Here is a 17280-nt window from a genome sequence, read left to right on the forward strand (position 1 = left end):
AGCCAATCAAATTTTGTAACACTTGAATTTAGTGCTTTTAAAACAATTAATTTAACATTATTTAATAATTATGTGAAATATGTACATTTGTACATATAAGGCACTATGACAACATTTCTTCCTTACCAGTCTAGCTTTAAAATTAGCCCCATCCTATATATGTTCTGTGTCCATATTGTCACTCCTCCACACACTTGGGGAAACCTTAGCATGTTACACACAGTTTTGTACCTTGCTTCTCACTTCAGAATACACACAGTTCATAACTGCAGATCAGAGTCTAGAGATCCTCCTCACTCAATTCACAGGTGTGGAAAACTCTGTTGTGCAGATGGGCCATAAATCACTCACCATGTTCCAGTGAACAGACATTTGTTTCCAAGTGGAACCTTCAGGAATAGACTCTGTACCCATGAGCATACATACATAATGTTTATTTTTTTTCTTTTAAAAAAAATTTTAATGTTTATTTTTGAGAGAGAAAGAGAGGCAAAGCGCCAGCAGGAGAGGGCCAGAGAGGGAGACACAGAATCTGAAGCAGGCCCCCGGTTCCAAGCTGTCATCACAGAGCCAGACGCTGGGCTCGAACTCATGAACCGTGAGATCATGACCTGAGCTGAAGTTGGATGCTTCACCGACTGAGCCACCCAGGCGCCCCTATAGTGTTGATTTAAATTTAGAAAGAATGTGCTAAGCTTAGCGCTGGAGGCTACTGGGTTTGGTGGTAAATATTTCTTTTTGTTTGTCAAACTGCATTCCTCTGGCTGCAACTGAAACCAATGTTCCATAGATGACGTGATGGCTTCTGTCAAGTGGCAAATCGGGATTACCTTAGTCACTCAGCTGGGAGTGGGAATCCTTGGAAACTTCTCCCTTCTTTGTCTTTATAACTTCACTCTGCTCACTGGACACAAGGTGAGACCCACAGACGTGATTCTCAATCAACTGGTCTTAGCCAACTCCTTGGTGCTTTTCTCCAGAGGGATCCCTCATATAACGGCAGCTTTTGGAGCAACATATTTCCTGAATGAGGCTGGATGTAAGTTTTTCTTCTACTTCCACAGAGTAGCCAGGGGGGTCTGCCTCAGCACCACCTCCCTCCTCAGTGGCTTCCAAGCCGTTAGGCTTTGCCTCAATGTCTTTAGTTCGATGGAGCTCAGAAGGAGATCCTCAAAGTGCATTTACTTGTGCTGTTGCCTTTGCTGGATCCTGCATCTCTTGGTAAGCATCTTTGTTCCTATTAAAATGGCTGGTCCAACGCACAGTAAAAACCTTAGTGTGAAGATAAATTATGGATACTGCTCCCCATTAAATCCGGACCGATTTTTAAAGTTTATAGTGACAGCCCTATTTTCTACAATTGACCTCACATGTTTGGCCTTCATGGTCTGGGCTAGTGCCTCCATGGTTATTTTCCTACACAGGCACAGGCAACAGGTCCAATATATTCACAGCAACGGCCATTCTCCTAGACCTTCTCCCGAGGCCAGAGCTACGTGCACCATTTTGATCCTTGTGAGCTGCTTTCTCTCTTTTTACTCACTGTCTTCTCTTTTGTCTGTTTGGATGATTCTGTTTGTTATTCCAGGCCAGTGGCTAGTGGATGCCTCTATATTTTTGTCTTTATGTTTCTCAACATTCAGTCCCTTTGTGCTCATTTTCAGTGATACTCGTGTCACTGGTAAACTGCAAAACCGGTTCTGTTTTATCGGCTAGGCAAGGTAAACAGCTTTTGCTAATTTGGCTGAGACCATAAGACTCTGTTCTCTATGGGAAATTCAATCATTCTTTCCATCATCTGCTAATACTTAGGGATCGATAATTTTCAGATTTTTGATAAGAAAGTATTATGCTGTGTAGACTGAAACAATTCGGTCCTAGAACTCATGAACCCTATAATAGGAGCACGTGAATATTATGTAAGTTGTTTACACAAACATTACTCAAATTGTTTTAGCTTCATGCATAGAAAAATCCATGAAATTTTGAAATAGTAGAACAGAGGAAAAATTGTGAGTTTGGGAATTTAGACAAAATCTCTCACTTTGCAGGTGTTTTGGTGTATATATAGCAGTAAATTATATGTAATATAAAGTTTTCCATTTTAATTATTTTCAAGTATACGATTCAGTGACATTAAGTAAATCTGCAGTGTTCTGTGTCTACTACCATTACCACTATCTGTTTCTAGTTCACATATACGTGTGAAAATATAATTTATATACGAAAATAATACAACATATAAAGTTGTGTTAATTTCAAGTACACAACATAGTGATTTGACAACTCTATACATTACACAACGCTCACCATAAGTGCAGCCACCATCTATCACCATGCAGGGTTATTACAATATTATCGACTCTGTTCCCTATGCTGTATCTTTGTCCCTGTGGCTTATTTATTTTATAGCTGGACACGTGAAACTTAAAAAAAAAATCAAACCAAACAGAAAATATGTACCCACTGACCAATAATTTCCCATTTCCCTCTCTACCTAGGCCCTGCTAACCTCTAACCTATGTTCAGTCTCTATGAGATTGACTATTCTGGGTATTTCCTATGAATGGAATCATAATATTTATCTTTTTGGGTCTGGCTTTAATCACTTAGCATAATGTTTTCAAGTTTCACCCATCTTGTTGTATGTATCAGAACTTCATTCCTTTTTGTGGCTGAATAATATTCCATTGTATAAAATACCACATTTTTAAAATCCTTTCCTGTGTTAACAGATACTTGGATTGTTTCCACCTTTTGGATATCGTGAAGAGTGCTGCTATGACCATTGCAATGTGTACAAGTGTTTGTTTGAGTCCTGCTTTCCATTCTTTGGGTTGGATACCAGGAGTGTTAAATGCTAGGCCCAATGGTATTTCCATATTCAAGTTTTTGAGGAGCAGCTAAACTGGTTTTCACATTGTTCAATCTCACACTGCACTATTTTACATTCCCATCAGCAACAGATGAGGGCTCCAATTTCTCCAATTTTTCTAAGGCTTTGTCAATACGATTTCTGCCCCACGGCCATCCTGGTAGATGTGGAGTGATACCTCATCATGGTTTTGGATAAAATTTCCCTAATGAACCATTCTGTTCCCTAATGAACCATTTTAAGTAATTCACACCTGCTGTTTTCCATGATCCCTTTCCTCACCTATTTTCCCCTATCTACTGACCTTCCATCAGTATACAAATAGGGACTAACACCTAGAAGGAAAACTTTCTTGCTTCTATCACCTCCTTAATGCTCTATTCCATTTCCTGATGCTCCAGAATCATCTTCCCCACTGCCCATCCCAATCAACCTTGCAGCCCACACATTAAATTCCCTCCTCCACTCTCTTTTCCATTCCCCAATGAAGCCAAGGAAACCCATCTTTCTTCCAGTGTGAGTAAACTACACATAGCAAAATATATATCCACCAGGAAACAGACACATCCTGTTAGAAATAAAGGTAATATATGGCTTGAGCCCGTTACTTTGGGATTTTCTTCCTCCTTTATTCAACTCAAAAGATAACCTTCCTAACTCAAGTAAGACTTCTAGAAGCGGCTCCTACTTCAAGTAAGATTTCTTCCAGCCCTTAAATAGGTTAGAAGTTTCATGCTGTACTCTGTGGATTTCCATGTACTCAGAGCTCAGGGTGAGGAGGAGTCTGGAATCCCTACGTAAGCACAACAGAGAACGGGGTATGGGCACTGAAGAAACCTCAGTAATCTGCCTGGGGTCGCCAAGGTGTCTGGAAGAAAAAAAAAAACAAAAAACAAAAACTAACCTGTGCAGGTGCTGGATGAGACTCACAAGGCTGGGCAAAGAACTACTACTGCTGGGGCTGGGAACCGCTGCAGATGGCACAGGCCACACAGTGAGGGTGCTATTAGAACCCTGCAGGGAACAAAGGCAACAATGACCCCCCTGCTGTTTACACTCAGGTTGCCACCCCATTCTACTACCCCACAAGCGGTTCTCACCCTTTGACTTATATTTTTCAAGTTTCTGTTTTAAAAGCATTCACCATTGCTTTGGGTTGCTTTCCAGACACCCCTGCGGGAAGCCGCACGGGGGGCGGGGACTTGTCCCGGGTGGGGCCTTGCTTGCATGGATTTAGGCTCAGGGGCAGGTGGGTCTTGGAGGCAGCAGGAGCCCACGCTGAGGGTAGGTTCCGCTTGGGGGCTCTCAGTGCACCTGTTTCCCTGAGGGAACCTGGTTAATTCTTTCCCTTCGCAGACAGACATGCTCATCAGGTCAGCGGGCCAGGTGTGATCTGAGGTCGCATCTGACCGGGGACAGCGTGGGCTGGGCACAGCGGAGATGGAACTTCAGACCCCAAGGTGCCGGTGGGCCCCATGGAAGCTCGGGTGGAGGGCCGAGCAGCGCGGGGGTCCGGGGACACACCTAGAGGGGGCGTGGGCACCTCCTCAGAGGCCCCCGAGTCTGAGTTCCCCCTTTCCACCCAAGGGGCTTCCAGGGGGCGCCCGCCCGGGTCCCGGGAGCGGTGAGGGCCGCGAGCTGCCGCCGAGGGCCCCCCAAAGGACAGCTGGAAGTTGCGGGCGCGCGCTGACGTTCCTGGGTATCGGGCTCCTCCCGACAGGGCTCCCCCGGGGCCCTCAGGCTCCAGGCGCCGGATTTCCGCCGCGGATCCCGGGGGCAAAACGCCCCCGCCTCGGGCCGCCGACCTGAGCCGCCAGCGACGCGTCCGCGCGGCTCGGGGGGAAGAGTGCGCACCTGTGCCCGCCGAGGCCAAATCCCGACCTTTGTGGGCGACCCGCGGGAAGCGCACACAGCGCCGCCGGGCCTGATCCGGGTCTTTAACTCGTTCTGAGACGCGGGGCCGGGGCGCGTGGGGAGCGGCTCCGGGACTGGGGAGGGGGTAGGCACGTCCGGCACTGGGCGCTTCCCAGGGGGAGACCTCCCACGTCGCCCACGACCACCCCGCTCAGCCGAGGGGCGCCCGGGTGCGGGTCGAGCTTCCGCGAGGGGACCGACCCGGGGCCTCGCCTCACACCTTCCTAGACGGTGTCTGTACTCCGCGAGCAAACGTGGCCTCGGGGCTCCGCGAACCTCGTGCCGAGCGCCACCGTGGGGACTACATTACCCATAATTGCCAGTGCCGCGTGCCCAGAGCGTGCAGCCAATGAACTCGCAGAAATAGAGGAGTTTCCGCGTGTGGACCAGAGCTTCGGGGCGGGACTTCCGGCACTCCTGAGGCTGCAGTCGCTTTGCTTTCGCGCGCAGCCGGGATCTGGGACCTTTAGGAGCGTGCAGTCCGGTCCGCGGTGGTGAGAGCCAGAAGGCGGTAGGGGTGGGGTTGTCCCCACTGCACAGCAGCTGGTCTGAGGGTCGGAGGCGGTGGTTGACAACTGTGCACGAGTCCCGCCTCTGTCGCCGACCTCTTAGGACCCCTCTGTACCTACAGAGTCGGATGGCGGCGGCCGCGCCCCGGGACCCGACTCAAGTAAACGCGCGGCCTCCAGGTCCTCCCCGCCCTTCCTCCACCCAGGCCCTAAAGGCCCGAACACGAGGTGCCTGCTCGCGTCCCTACGGCCCAGGCCCAGGGGTCCGGGTCAGTGGGGAGATAATGTGTGACGTCCCCATTTCTTTCTCTTTTCTCCCTCCCCTCCCCTCCCCTCCCCTCCCTTCCCCTCCCTTCCCTTGTCCTGTCTTCCCTTGTCTTCTCTTCGTCCCCATTTCTGAAAGCCACCGTTGATGAGATGTGAGAGTGTTACAGGCAGAGAGACTGGTTTGTCTTGTCTTCCCTTGTCTTCTCTTCGTCCCCGTTTCTGAAAGCCACCGTTGATGAGATGTGAGAGTGTTACAGGCAGAGAGACTGGTTTGCAGGGGCAATTGATCCAGGAGGAAATGCTCCTGTAGTGCCAAGATGAAGAGTTTCAACTTAATTCTCAGGATGCCGGGAGCCATGGAAGGTTGTGAATAGAAGAGGTACAAGATCTGAATTAGGCTTCTCAAAGTTTTCAAAAAGTTACTCAGAGTTAGAACATACCGGAAAGAAGATGATAATTCCGAGGCACAGGGAGTTTGAGTCCTTGGCCAAGGTCACGCAGTTGTAAGAGTCAGCACTGGGGACTGAGGCTGAGAGAGAATGCAGTCATCCCAGGTCACCTGGCTCCAGGGCCGGGCAGGGGTGCAGGGGAGCCCATGGAGCCCTGCCATGGTTACATCCCTCTGGTGACCCTCCTCCTTGCAAGACCAGAGAAGCACTTATGGACTGTATGAAGGTGAGTGAAGGATATCCCAGGCCCTCAATGGTCCTGAGCCCCCATCTTGGTCTCTGGAATTGTGTCCTCAGTCTCTTTGCCTGCCACTCTTCCACTCTTCTTGGGCCTGGAGACCCAGGGTCATACATCCAGGCTGGAAGTTATATGGAGAGGTCCCTATTGCTGGCAACCAATACAGTGAGGTAAAAGATTGTTCCAGACAGAGGTATTGGAATATGTTCATGCTAGGAGGTGAAGGTGTGTTTGTTCAAGGAACTGCAGTTCCTCTTCTTCTCATGAGAGAAGAGAGAACAGAGAGCAGATGGGAAGGGGTCGGGCCTGGAATGGCTCCATGAAAAGTTGGGTGTCTCTTCTGGAGGTGATGGGGAAAATAGGAGGTTTGGAGCAGAGGGAGGTGATCTGACCTCGGTCTCATCAGGACCCCTGAGGCTGCAGCCTGGAAGAGCGAGAGCAGATACTCTTGGGGGGCCAGGGATGATGGGAAAAACAGGCAACTTGCAGTCCTTGAGGTGAGTGCTGGTGGTTGTACCAGGGTGCTGGCTGTTGAAGTGGGAGAGCTGGTTGGATTCTGGATCAGTTTTTAAATTAGGCCTGGCCAGAATTTCAGATTTTGAGAAAGAGAGAGAAAAAGGTAAACAGTTGTAGGGCTCAGCAGCTGGAAGGGTGGAAACTCCCTTAACCAAGATATTAAGGTTGGTAGAAAGATTAATTCTCACTGGGGAGATGAGTTTTGTTTTTGGCTATCTTAAGACTCAGAGATGTTTCAGAGAAACACGTGTGGAGAACAATTAGTAGGTGGCCACAAAGGTCTGGAACTCTGAGAAGGGGTTCAATAGGGAGACATCCAGAAGGTGGTGGTGTCTGCACTGGGGGGTAGCTTGGGTCCCAATTAGGAGGGGGATCCTTGTCATCATGATAAAGGTATTGGCTGCCCAGCAAGGGGAAGCTGGGAGCTGTGACTGAGTGTCATGCCTGGGCATCTGGGTGGGGTGCTGGGCCTCATAAACACAGCTGAGGGGGAGAAATGGCTGTGGGAAGGTTGTGGGAGAGGACAACCTGTCAGGTGGCCAGGGCTTCCACAGGAAGCGTGGACATAAGGGGAATGCGGGCGCACAAGAGTAACTGAGGCAAGATGACACTGAGGCCCACACTAGTGTTTATTCGTACTGCGGACTTACCAGGAATTTATTGTGTCTCTTGGTGTATCCTAGCTGTTTCAGTCAGGCTGGCAAATTAGCACCGGGGCAGAAGTATCGCTGGAGCATCGCTGGGGCTGGGGTAAGAGACCTCCAGGGCTGGGCTTTGACTGCTGGTTTGATGGATAGGAAGTCAGTGACTGATGAGGGGACATCACGTGCACCACAAGTGGAAGGGAGCCCTGGGGTCCTGAGGTCTGCAGGTGGTTCTTGGTGGCTGGGGTTGAAGCAAGGAGCAGAACCGGGTGGAGAGGCCTACAAGTGGGTTTTGTCCCCTCCGGTAGCAGGGATCATTGGAAGTCTGGGGTAGCGCTGGGTCCTTTTGGAATTTGCCAGACACCACCTGGATGTCATAAGCAGGTAATGCCTGCCATTACCAGGGTGATGCTTCTGGGTAGGAGGGGAGAAGTGGTTTCCAGAGCAAGACTATGAGAGAGGTGTGGTGGAAGTAGTTTCATGGAGAGAGAGCATGAACTGAAGGACCTAGGGCCGTGACTTTGAGGACGTAAGGGTGGAGAGTGAGCCCGTGTTTGGTTGTGTCTCGGAGGCACAATCTGGGAGACCCCAGACAAGAGGACGTATGTCCTAATGCCAGGCTCAATATTTAGATGGCACCTCCCTGCGCACATGCCGGTTGTTGCTGTCGGCAGTGACAATGATCACGATACTGTGAGAAGAGAGCAGGTCTCTCTGGCTCCAGGACCTGATATGTCTTCCATAGTGGGGACCGCTGGAAGGAGAGGGAGCATGGAATGAATGTTGGGGTGAAGAAACTCAGAGTCGTAAAAAAAGCTGATCAAGGAATGATCTGTCCCCGGGGTGCCTGGGTGGTGCAGTCGGTTAAGCGTCCGACTTCAGCCAGGTCACGATCTCGCGGTCCGTGAGTTCGAGCCCCGCGTCGGACTCTGGGCTGATGGCTCAGAGCCTGGAGCCTGTTTCTGATTCTGTGTCTCCCTCTCTCTCTCTGCCCCTCCCCCGTTCATGCTCTGTCTCTCTCTGTCCCAAAAATAAATAAACGTTGAAAAAAAAATTAAAAAAAAAAAAAAAAAGGAATGATCTGTCCCCATCACGGCAGGGCTGTGTGGCTTTTGAGGACGTGGCCATTGACTTCTCCCAGGAGGAGTGGGGGCTCCTTGATGAGGCTCAGAGACGCCTGTACCACGATGCGATGCTGGAGAACTTGGCACTTACAGCTTCGCTGGGTAAGGCCTTCACACGCACCCCAGTATCCTGGTTTTTGTCCATTGTCTTTTACCTCCCGGGCAGCGCTGCCCTTTCTGCAGCCAAACCATGGGTCCTGCTCGCTTCGCCATTTTCTTGGCACACGTGTCATGTGGTGGACCATAGTTGTGTGCACTGCCCTGAGAAGACCTAAGTCCCATTGCTCCAGACATTCAGGAAAGGGTCTGGGATTCAGGAGTCTTGCTGTCAGCCTAACGCACCGGAACCTTGTTTGCTCTCTCCCTGGCAAGATGACTGTGTCCATGGCACCTTGTGTTCCAAGTGCTTAATTATGGATAGAGTCAGTGGTTTTAATGATACTCATGTTGGTAAAATGTAAAACACAAAGGATAAACCCTAATGTAAACTGTGGACTTTAGTTAGTAATCATTCCTTTGTCAATGCCTATAAAACGTGAAACACAAAGGGCAAATGATATTGATGTTGGATATGGGGTCCTGGTGGATAGAACAACATTTAGGTTACAGTAGCCCACCATGAGGTACCCTATAATTTTTCTAGATTTAAGAACAGGTACAATCGAGTTGTAGGACAGAGGAGTAGTGAGGATACTCTCTTTTATTTATTAGATTTTATATAACAAGTTTTAATCCCTGGAGGCCCTGTTTTAACTTACATTGGGCCATATTAACATTTTACCTGGGTTGGAGGTGGGGGGCTATGGGATCTCATTTTATTGAGCCCATCTCTGTCAGAGACTTACATTAATTTAAGTGTATTCATCATGTTAGAGCATCTGTGCCCAATATGGGATATTTCTGGGTCTTAAGACACTGGGAAATTTAGGAAAGGCTAGTGTTCAAATGAGGCATATCTGTTTCTGTTTTATATCTGGTTACTTTCCTGAGTATAGGAGTACAGTGTGTAAAAGTAGTGGCATTCCCCAGATAACAATTTGAGCCCCAGTAATGATTAGGTCGATGAGGTTTTGGCTTTGGTGCCTTTTAGTAAATGATGTTTAAACCACTTTACTGAGGAATTATTGACATGTCTAAAAACTGTATATATTTTATGGATACAATTTGATGGGTTTGGGGATAAGTATATACCCGTAAATACATTACCATCAGCAAAGCCATAAACATATCCATCCCTCCCTAAATTTCCTCCCAACCCTTTATTATTATCTTGATCATTTGTGTGTGAATGTGTGTGTGAGTGTGTTAGCAAATTTTAAATATACAGTAGTCCCCCCTTACCCATGGTTTCTCTTTCCATGGTTTTAGTTACCCACAGTCCACTGCAGTCTGGAAGTAGATGATCCTCCTTCTGATGTATCTTCAGGTCAGTAGTAGCCTCATGCTAAGTCACAGTGCTTGTGTCATTCATCTATCCTATCACATAGGCATTTTATCATCTCACATCTTTACAACAAGAAGGTATGGTAGAGTAAGAAATTTTGAGAGAGACCACATTAACATAACTTTTATTATAGTATATTATTATAGTTGTTCTACTTTCTTATTATTATAGTATATTATTGTAATTGTTCTACTTTCTTATTAGCTATTGTTAATTTCTTACTCGGCCTAACTTATACATTAAACTTTATCATAGGTGTGCATGTATACGAAAAAGTGTAATGTAGACGGAGTTCAGTACTATCCGCAGCTTCACGTCTCAACTAGGGATCTTGGAATGTGTATCCCTCAAAGATAAGGGAGAACTATTGCACATTACGGTACTGTTAGCTATAAACTGCTGTATAGTAGGTCTCCAGAACTTACTCATGTTAATAATTGAAATTTTGTACCATCACTCCTCCATTTCCTCTTTCCCCAAGGCCCCCTTGTCAAGATTAGTTGGTCATATATTTAGGGGTTTATTTCTGTGCTCTCTATTCTGTTCTGTTGGCTTATGTGTCTGTTTTTATGCCAGTACCATACTGTTTTGATTACTATAGCTTTGTAATATAATTTGAAATCAGGAAGTGTGATGCTTTCAGCTTTGTTCTTCACGCTCAGGAGTGCCTTAGCTATTCAGGGTCTTTTGTGGTTCCACCCTAATTTTGCTTGTTTTTCTACTTCTGTGAAAAATGCCCTTGGTATTTTGAAAAGGATTGCATTGAATCTGTAGATTGCCTTGGGTTGCATGGACATTTTGAGAATGTGAATTCTTTCAATTTATGAACAAGGGATATTTTTCCATTTATGTGTATCTTTAATTTCTTTCATTAGTGTTTTATAGTTCTCAGTGTATAGATCTTTCACCTCCTTGATTAAATCTCTTCCTAAGTATTTTATTATTTTTGAGGCTCTTGTAAAAGGGATTGTTTAATTTCTTTTTTGCACAGTTCCTTGTTAGCGTATAAAATGCAAGTGATTTTTGTGTGTTGATTTTGTATCCTGCAACGTAATTTACTGAATTAATTTATTTTAACAAGTTTTTATTTTTCTTGCCCAATCACTCTGGCTAGGACTTCCAGTAGCATGTTGAATAGAAGTGGTGAGAGTGGTCATCCTTATCTTGTTCCCGATCACCAAAAATCTTTCAACTTTTCACCATTGAGTATGATGTTTGCTGTGGGCCTGTCATATGTGATCTTTATCATGTTGAGGTACATTCATTCCTTCCATACCTGATTTGTTGAGAGTTTTTGTTTATGAAAGGATGCTGAATTTTGTTACATGCTTTTCTATCTTTTGAGATGATGATATGATTTTTATCCTTTATTTTGTTAATGTAGTATATCACATTTATGGATTTGTGTTTGTTGAACCATCTTTGCACCCCAGAGGTAAATCTCACTTGGATGTGGTGTATGATCCTTTTAATGTGCTGTTGAATTTGGTTTATTAATGTTTTGTTGAGGATTTTTGCATCTGGGTACATCAGGGATATTGGTCTGTAATTTTCTTGTGTTGTAGTATCCTTATCTGGCTTTGGTCTGAGGGTAATGCTGGCCTTGTAAAATGAATTTGGTTGTATTCCCTCCCTTCAGTTTTTTGGAAGAGTTTAATGAGGAATGACATTAAATGTTTCATAGAATTCATCAGTGAACCCATCAAATCCTGCACTTCTCTTTTGGGTGAAGGTTTTTGTTTTGTTTTGTTTTTTAAAGGGGAAGTTTTTGATTACGGACTCAATGTCTTTATTCATTATCGGTCTGTCTAGATTTCCTATTTCTTCATGATTAAGTCTTAGTAGTTGTATGTTTCTAGGAATTTATCCATTTCTTCTAGGTTATCCAATTTGTTGATGTATAGTGGTTAATAGTCATCTCTTATGATCCTTGTATTTCTGTGGTATCAATTGTAACGTCCTCTCCTTCATTTCTAGTTTTGTTTGTCTTCTCTTTTTTTTCCTTAGTCTAACTAAAAGTTTGTCAATTTTATCGTTTGGGAAAAAAATTCTTAGCTTTGATCTTTCCTATTGTCCTTCTAGTCTCTATTTTATTTATTTCCACTTTGACCTTTTTATTTCCATCCTTCTGCTAACATCAGGCTTAGTTCTTTTCTAGTTCTTTGAGATGCAAAGGTAGAATGTTTACTTAAGATCTTTCATTTTTTCTTAATATAGATATGTATCTGCTATAGCCTTCCCTCTGGAACTTTTTTTGCTGGATCCCATAAATTTTGGTATATTGTTTGTATTTTCATTTGTCTCAAGATATTTTTTTTTTAATTAAAAAAAAATGTTTAATGTTTATTTCTGAGAGAGAGAAAGAGACAGAGTACAAGCAGGGGAGGGGCAGAGAGAGAGGGAGACACAGAATCCAAAGCAGGCCCCAGGTTCTGAGCTGTTAGCACAGAGCCTGACACAGGGCTCGAACTCACAAACTGCGAGATCATGACCTGAGCCAAAGCCGAATGCCCAACCGACTGAGCCACCCAGGAGCCCAAAGATATTTTTTGATTTCCCTTTTGATTTAATCTTTGAATCACTGGTTGTGCAAGAGTATGTTCTTTAATTTCCACATATTTGTGAATTTCCCAGTTATCCTCCTGTTACTAATTTCTACTTTTTGTTGCATTTTGGTCAGGAAAGATACTTGATATGATTTCAGTTTTCTTAGATTTGTTAAGACTTTTTTTAACCTATCATATAATCTATCCTAGAGAATGTTCCCTGCACTCTTGAGTAGAATGTGTATTCTGCCGTTCATTGGAATGTTCTGCATATGTCTGTTAGCTCCATTTGGTCTGTAGTGTTGTTCAGGTCCACTACGTTTTCTACCATCAATGTTTTGTAAAATGAGAAAACGTCATGTTATACATAAAGTTTAAAAAAAACAAACATGATTAATACTTTCCCACCATCGTCAGCATGACTCATCAGTATTTCTCCTTTTTCAGTTTGTTGGCATGGAATAGAGGATGAAGAGACACCTTTTGAACAGAGTGTTTCCATAGGAGTTTTATCACAGGTCAGGATTCCAAAGGCAGGTGCCTCCATCCAGAAGACTCACCCCTGTGAGAAATGTGTCCCAATCCTGAAAGACATTTTGCACTTGGCCCATCTACCTGGGCAGAAAGTGTATGTAGATGGAGCATGTGCAGACCTGTACCAGCTTCGGGAGCATCACAGTGCAGAGAAGAGGGATGTGGGCAGGGCTTCATTTATAAAGAGCTGCATATTCCATGTGTCAGGGAATCCCTTCACCTGGAGGAAAGTTGGAAAGGAGTTCCCGGACACATTGGGCTTTCTCCAGCACCAGGTCATTCTCAACAGTAAGAAGCCAAACAAAATCACCAAGTGTGGGGAGGCCTTTCCTTGTGGAGAAAGTCATTACAAATCATGTGAATGTGGGAAAGCCTCCAGCCACAAACACAGCCTTGTTCACCACCCAAGAGTCTCTACTAGAAAAAGGGTTTATGAGTCTAGCAAATATGGGAAGGCTTTTCACTGCAGGTACTCACTTGTTCAGCTCCAGAGATCCCGCACTGGAGAAAGGCCTTACGAGTGCAGCGAATGTGGAAAATCTTTTAGGCTAAGGGCCACCCTCATTATACACCAGAGAGTTCACACTGGAGAAAAGCCGTATAAGTGTGGTGAATGTGGGAAATCCTTTAGTCAGTGTTCCAACCTTATTGAACACTGCAGAATCCACAGTGGAGAAAGGCCTTTTGAATGTGAGGAATGCAGGAAAGCCTTTGCGTGCAAATCCAATCTTGTGAGGCACCAGAGAACACACACTGGAGAAAAGCCTTATGAATGCAGTGAATGTGGGAAATCCTTCAGACAAAGCTTCACCCTTGTTCGACACCAGAGAATTCACACCACAGCAAGCCCTTATGTGTGTGACCAGTGTGGGAAATCCTTTAGCCAAAGAGCTGCTCTCATTAGACACCAGAGAATTCACACCAGTAAAAGGCTTTACGAGTGTAGAGAATGTGGGAAAGCCTTTGGATCCAAATCCAAACTTTATCGGCACAACCGAAGTCACACTGGCGAAAGGCCTTATGAATGTGCTGAATGTGGGAAATCTTTTACACAAAGCTACAGCCTTGTTGAACACCAGCGAATTCATAGCAGAGCAAGGCCTTTTGAGTGTGGCCAGTGTGGGAAACGCTTTAGCAGAAGAGCTATTTTCACTAAACACCAAAGAATTCACACTGGAGAAAGGCCTTATATGTGTCATGAATGTGGGAAATCCTTTAGTCGAAGCACCAGCCTTACTCAACACTGCAACATTCACACAGGAGCAAGGCCTTATGAGTGTGGCCGATGTGGAAAATCCTTCAGGCAAAAATCTGTTCTCATTCAACACCAGGTAGTTCACACTAGAGAAAGGCCTTATGAATGCAGCAAATGTGGCAAATCCTTTAGCCAACGCTCTAGCCTCAATCTCCACCAGAAATTTCACAGCATGGAGAGGGCCCGTGAATGTAGGAAATACGGGAAATCCTTCATTCCAACCTCCAATGTTGTTTAACACCAGAAAGTCCACATTTGAAAATGGGCTTAGATTTGAAGGAAACATGCCGTCTCCCTGTTCACTCTTATGGCCCTAAATAGTTGTGTGAGGGAGCCACATGCCTGAAGTTGAACCTCATACCTCCAAGCATCCAGGGGGGCGGAATATCCCCTCAGTTTATAGGCATGTGTGAGGCTTACAGGGGCTGCACTGCACGGTCCAGACCACCCAGGGCCCTTACCCCAATGCCACCACTGCCAGTTTTTCCAGTAGAAGCCATCCCACTTTACTACCTTGTACACTGCTTCATCGGTCACTCCAGTGTGCCTAAGGCAAGGCAAATGTCTATGGCCTCTCCCATTCCCTGGAGGAAATCTAGAGTAGTCTTTGCCCTTACAGTGATTTCCCTTTTCAGGTTAAGTATGAATATGACTCAGTTTGGGCCAAGAGTGGGCTCTGTTGGAAGCTTGCAGGGAAGGCTTACCTACTTCATGGAAATTGTTGGTTTCACATGACACTTGTAATTGATTTTTCTAGTCTTCAGGTCATCAACCAGTAACTACCTCATTGCTCTGGTTTGTGCAGTAATAAAGGCCTTATTGTTTAATGTACCTTTAATCTGGGGGGGGGGTGTTCACTGTTTGGCGTGGGTGGAAAACAGAATTGTACTCTGTGGATGTGCTTTTGTGGGGGCCCCAGCTTTGTGCACCTCAGCAAGGACGACATAAATACCGAGAGTAGCTCTCATTCCAGTTTTAGCCTAATGTGCATTGCTGCACAAGACCTAGGAACCAGTGCAGCGCTTCATAGTCCTCTAATTTGTGGACTCCATACTTGCTGAGACCATAGGACACTCTAAGGAGGGATCCCTTGTTTTGCCAAGCTCCGGTGCCTTTAGGAATGGTGTGAATCTATTCTCTTGCTCCTGGAGGGTGCTGTTGAGGGGAAGCTTTTCACCAGGTTCTACAAAGGAGTCAGTGTCCTGATGTTTATAATTCTGAAGACTGGCATCACTGTCAGACAACAGGAGCCAGGCTTCAACCATAACTGGTACTAATATTCTTGATGTGATTAACAGGCAGGGGAGGGGCCTGCAGCAAACCAGATGGTGTATGCCTCTTCTAAAAGTGCATCCTTGCATGTTCCAGTGACTATGCTTGTGAGGAATTCCAGGACCACCACAGCTGTGTGTCTTCTGTAGCTGAAGTCATTGTTAGAGCAAATAATCTAGAGTTTGTGAATTCTCATTGTCTTCCTGAGCTGTTGCCCTCAAGGGCCGTCCATTGTTCTAAAGGCAGAGAAATGAAAGAATGGAGATTGTCCATTGGAGTATTAGGTTGTTAAACCTGCTGGTTTCCAAAAAGTGGGCAATTCAGATTTTTTATTTTGAACGATTTATTAAGAAGGCTTCACATTCAGCATGGAGCCCAAAGCAGGGCTTGAACTCATGACCCTGATAGCAAGACCTGACCTGAGATCAAGAGTCAGGCACTTAACCGACTGAGCCCCCCAGGCACCCCTGAACTACTTTTTTAGAGATTTTGAGGCATAATTGACATGCAATAATCTATACATATTTAAGGTGTACAATTTGAAATTTCTTGCCATACGTATAAACCCATGAAACCACCATAATCATGACAGTGAACAACTGTGATGTACCTCATGCCCTTTTATAATTTCTCCTTGTTCTTACCAGACCTACAGGGATCCAGTGATGTACTGTCTTTAACATATTAGTTTGCATTGTCTAGAATTTACATGAATAGAATCATAAAATGTCTACTCTTTTCTGATATTTTCCACAGTGCATAATTATTTTGAGACTCCTCAATGTTGTTTATATGAATGTTTATTTTTTTATTGTTGAATAGTATTCTACTTTATGGATTTGCCACTGTTTGTTTTATCCATTTATCTGTTAATGGGCGGTTGGATTGTTTCCAGTTTAGTGCTGTTAGAAATAAAGCTTTAGTGAATATAGGCATATGATTCTTTATATGAATGTGTGTTTTGTTTCTCTTACGCCAGTAAGTCAGAGAATGTGAATGTTTCAATATTTAAGAAATTGCCAAACTGTGATCTAAGCTGGTTATACCCGTCTGTGTTCCACCAATAGTACATAAACTCCCGTTCCTCCACATTTTGCCAATGCTTGGTATTGTCAGTCTTTTTAAATTTATTTTTTTTAATGCTTATTTATTTTCGAGAGAGAGAGACAGTTCAAGACAGGGAGGGGCAGAGAAAGGAGAAACTGCAGCAGGCTTCAGGCTCTGAGCCGTCAGCACAGAGCTCGATGCGGGGACTTGAACACACGAACCGTGAGATCATGACCTGAGCCAAAGTCAGATGCTTAACTGACTGAGCCACCCAGGTGCCCCGCAGGTCTTTTTAAATTTTAGCTGTTTTAACAGGAGTGTAATAGCAACTCACTATGGTTTTAATTGCAGTTCTCTGATGTTTCATGATGTTGAGGATTTTTATGTGTATTTGCCACTTGTATAACTTCTTTAATGAAATGACTGTTAACACCATTTGCTTATTTTTAAACTTTCTAGTTCTATCAGTCTGCCCACATTTATTAATTGGAATTTTACTATAAGGAAGAGCCGTCCCTTCTGCTTTTATAAACATAGATATATTTTGGTAAATTTAGAATTTCGCAAGTAATCAAAACAGTACAAATTAAAATGAGGAGTAAACGTTTTTAAACTATTAGAGTGACAAAGATCAAAAAGAATGGAA

General features: G+C 44.8%; 2 protein-coding genes across 2 annotated transcripts; both read left to right on the forward strand.

Moving 5' to 3' along the window:
- Positions 1 to 718: 718 nt before the first annotated feature.
- Positions 719 to 2179, forward strand: LOC122495154 (vomeronasal type-1 receptor 1-like). The gene has a single exon (XM_043600937.1). The coding sequence runs from the start codon at positions 799 to 801 to the stop codon at positions 1714 to 1716; it is 918 nt and encodes a 305-aa protein (XP_043456872.1). The 5' UTR covers positions 719 to 798; the 3' UTR covers positions 1717 to 2179.
- Positions 2180 to 10241: 8062 nt separating this feature from the next.
- ZNF416 (zinc finger protein 416) lies at positions 10242 to 16027 on the forward strand. The gene is made up of 2 exons (XM_043600959.1): positions 10242 to 10320; positions 12974 to 16027. The coding sequence occupies exons 1-2, from the start codon at positions 10242 to 10244 to the stop codon at positions 14551 to 14553; spliced, it is 1659 nt and encodes a 552-aa protein (XP_043456894.1). The 3' UTR covers positions 14554 to 16027.
- The last annotated feature ends 1253 nt before the right edge of the window (positions 16028 to 17280 follow it).

This window comes from Prionailurus bengalensis, chromosome E2 (assembly GCF_016509475.1).
Source record: "Prionailurus bengalensis isolate Pbe53 chromosome E2, Fcat_Pben_1.1_paternal_pri, whole genome shotgun sequence".
In the NCBI taxonomy this organism is placed as follows: domain Eukaryota; kingdom Metazoa; phylum Chordata; class Mammalia; order Carnivora; family Felidae; genus Prionailurus; species Prionailurus bengalensis.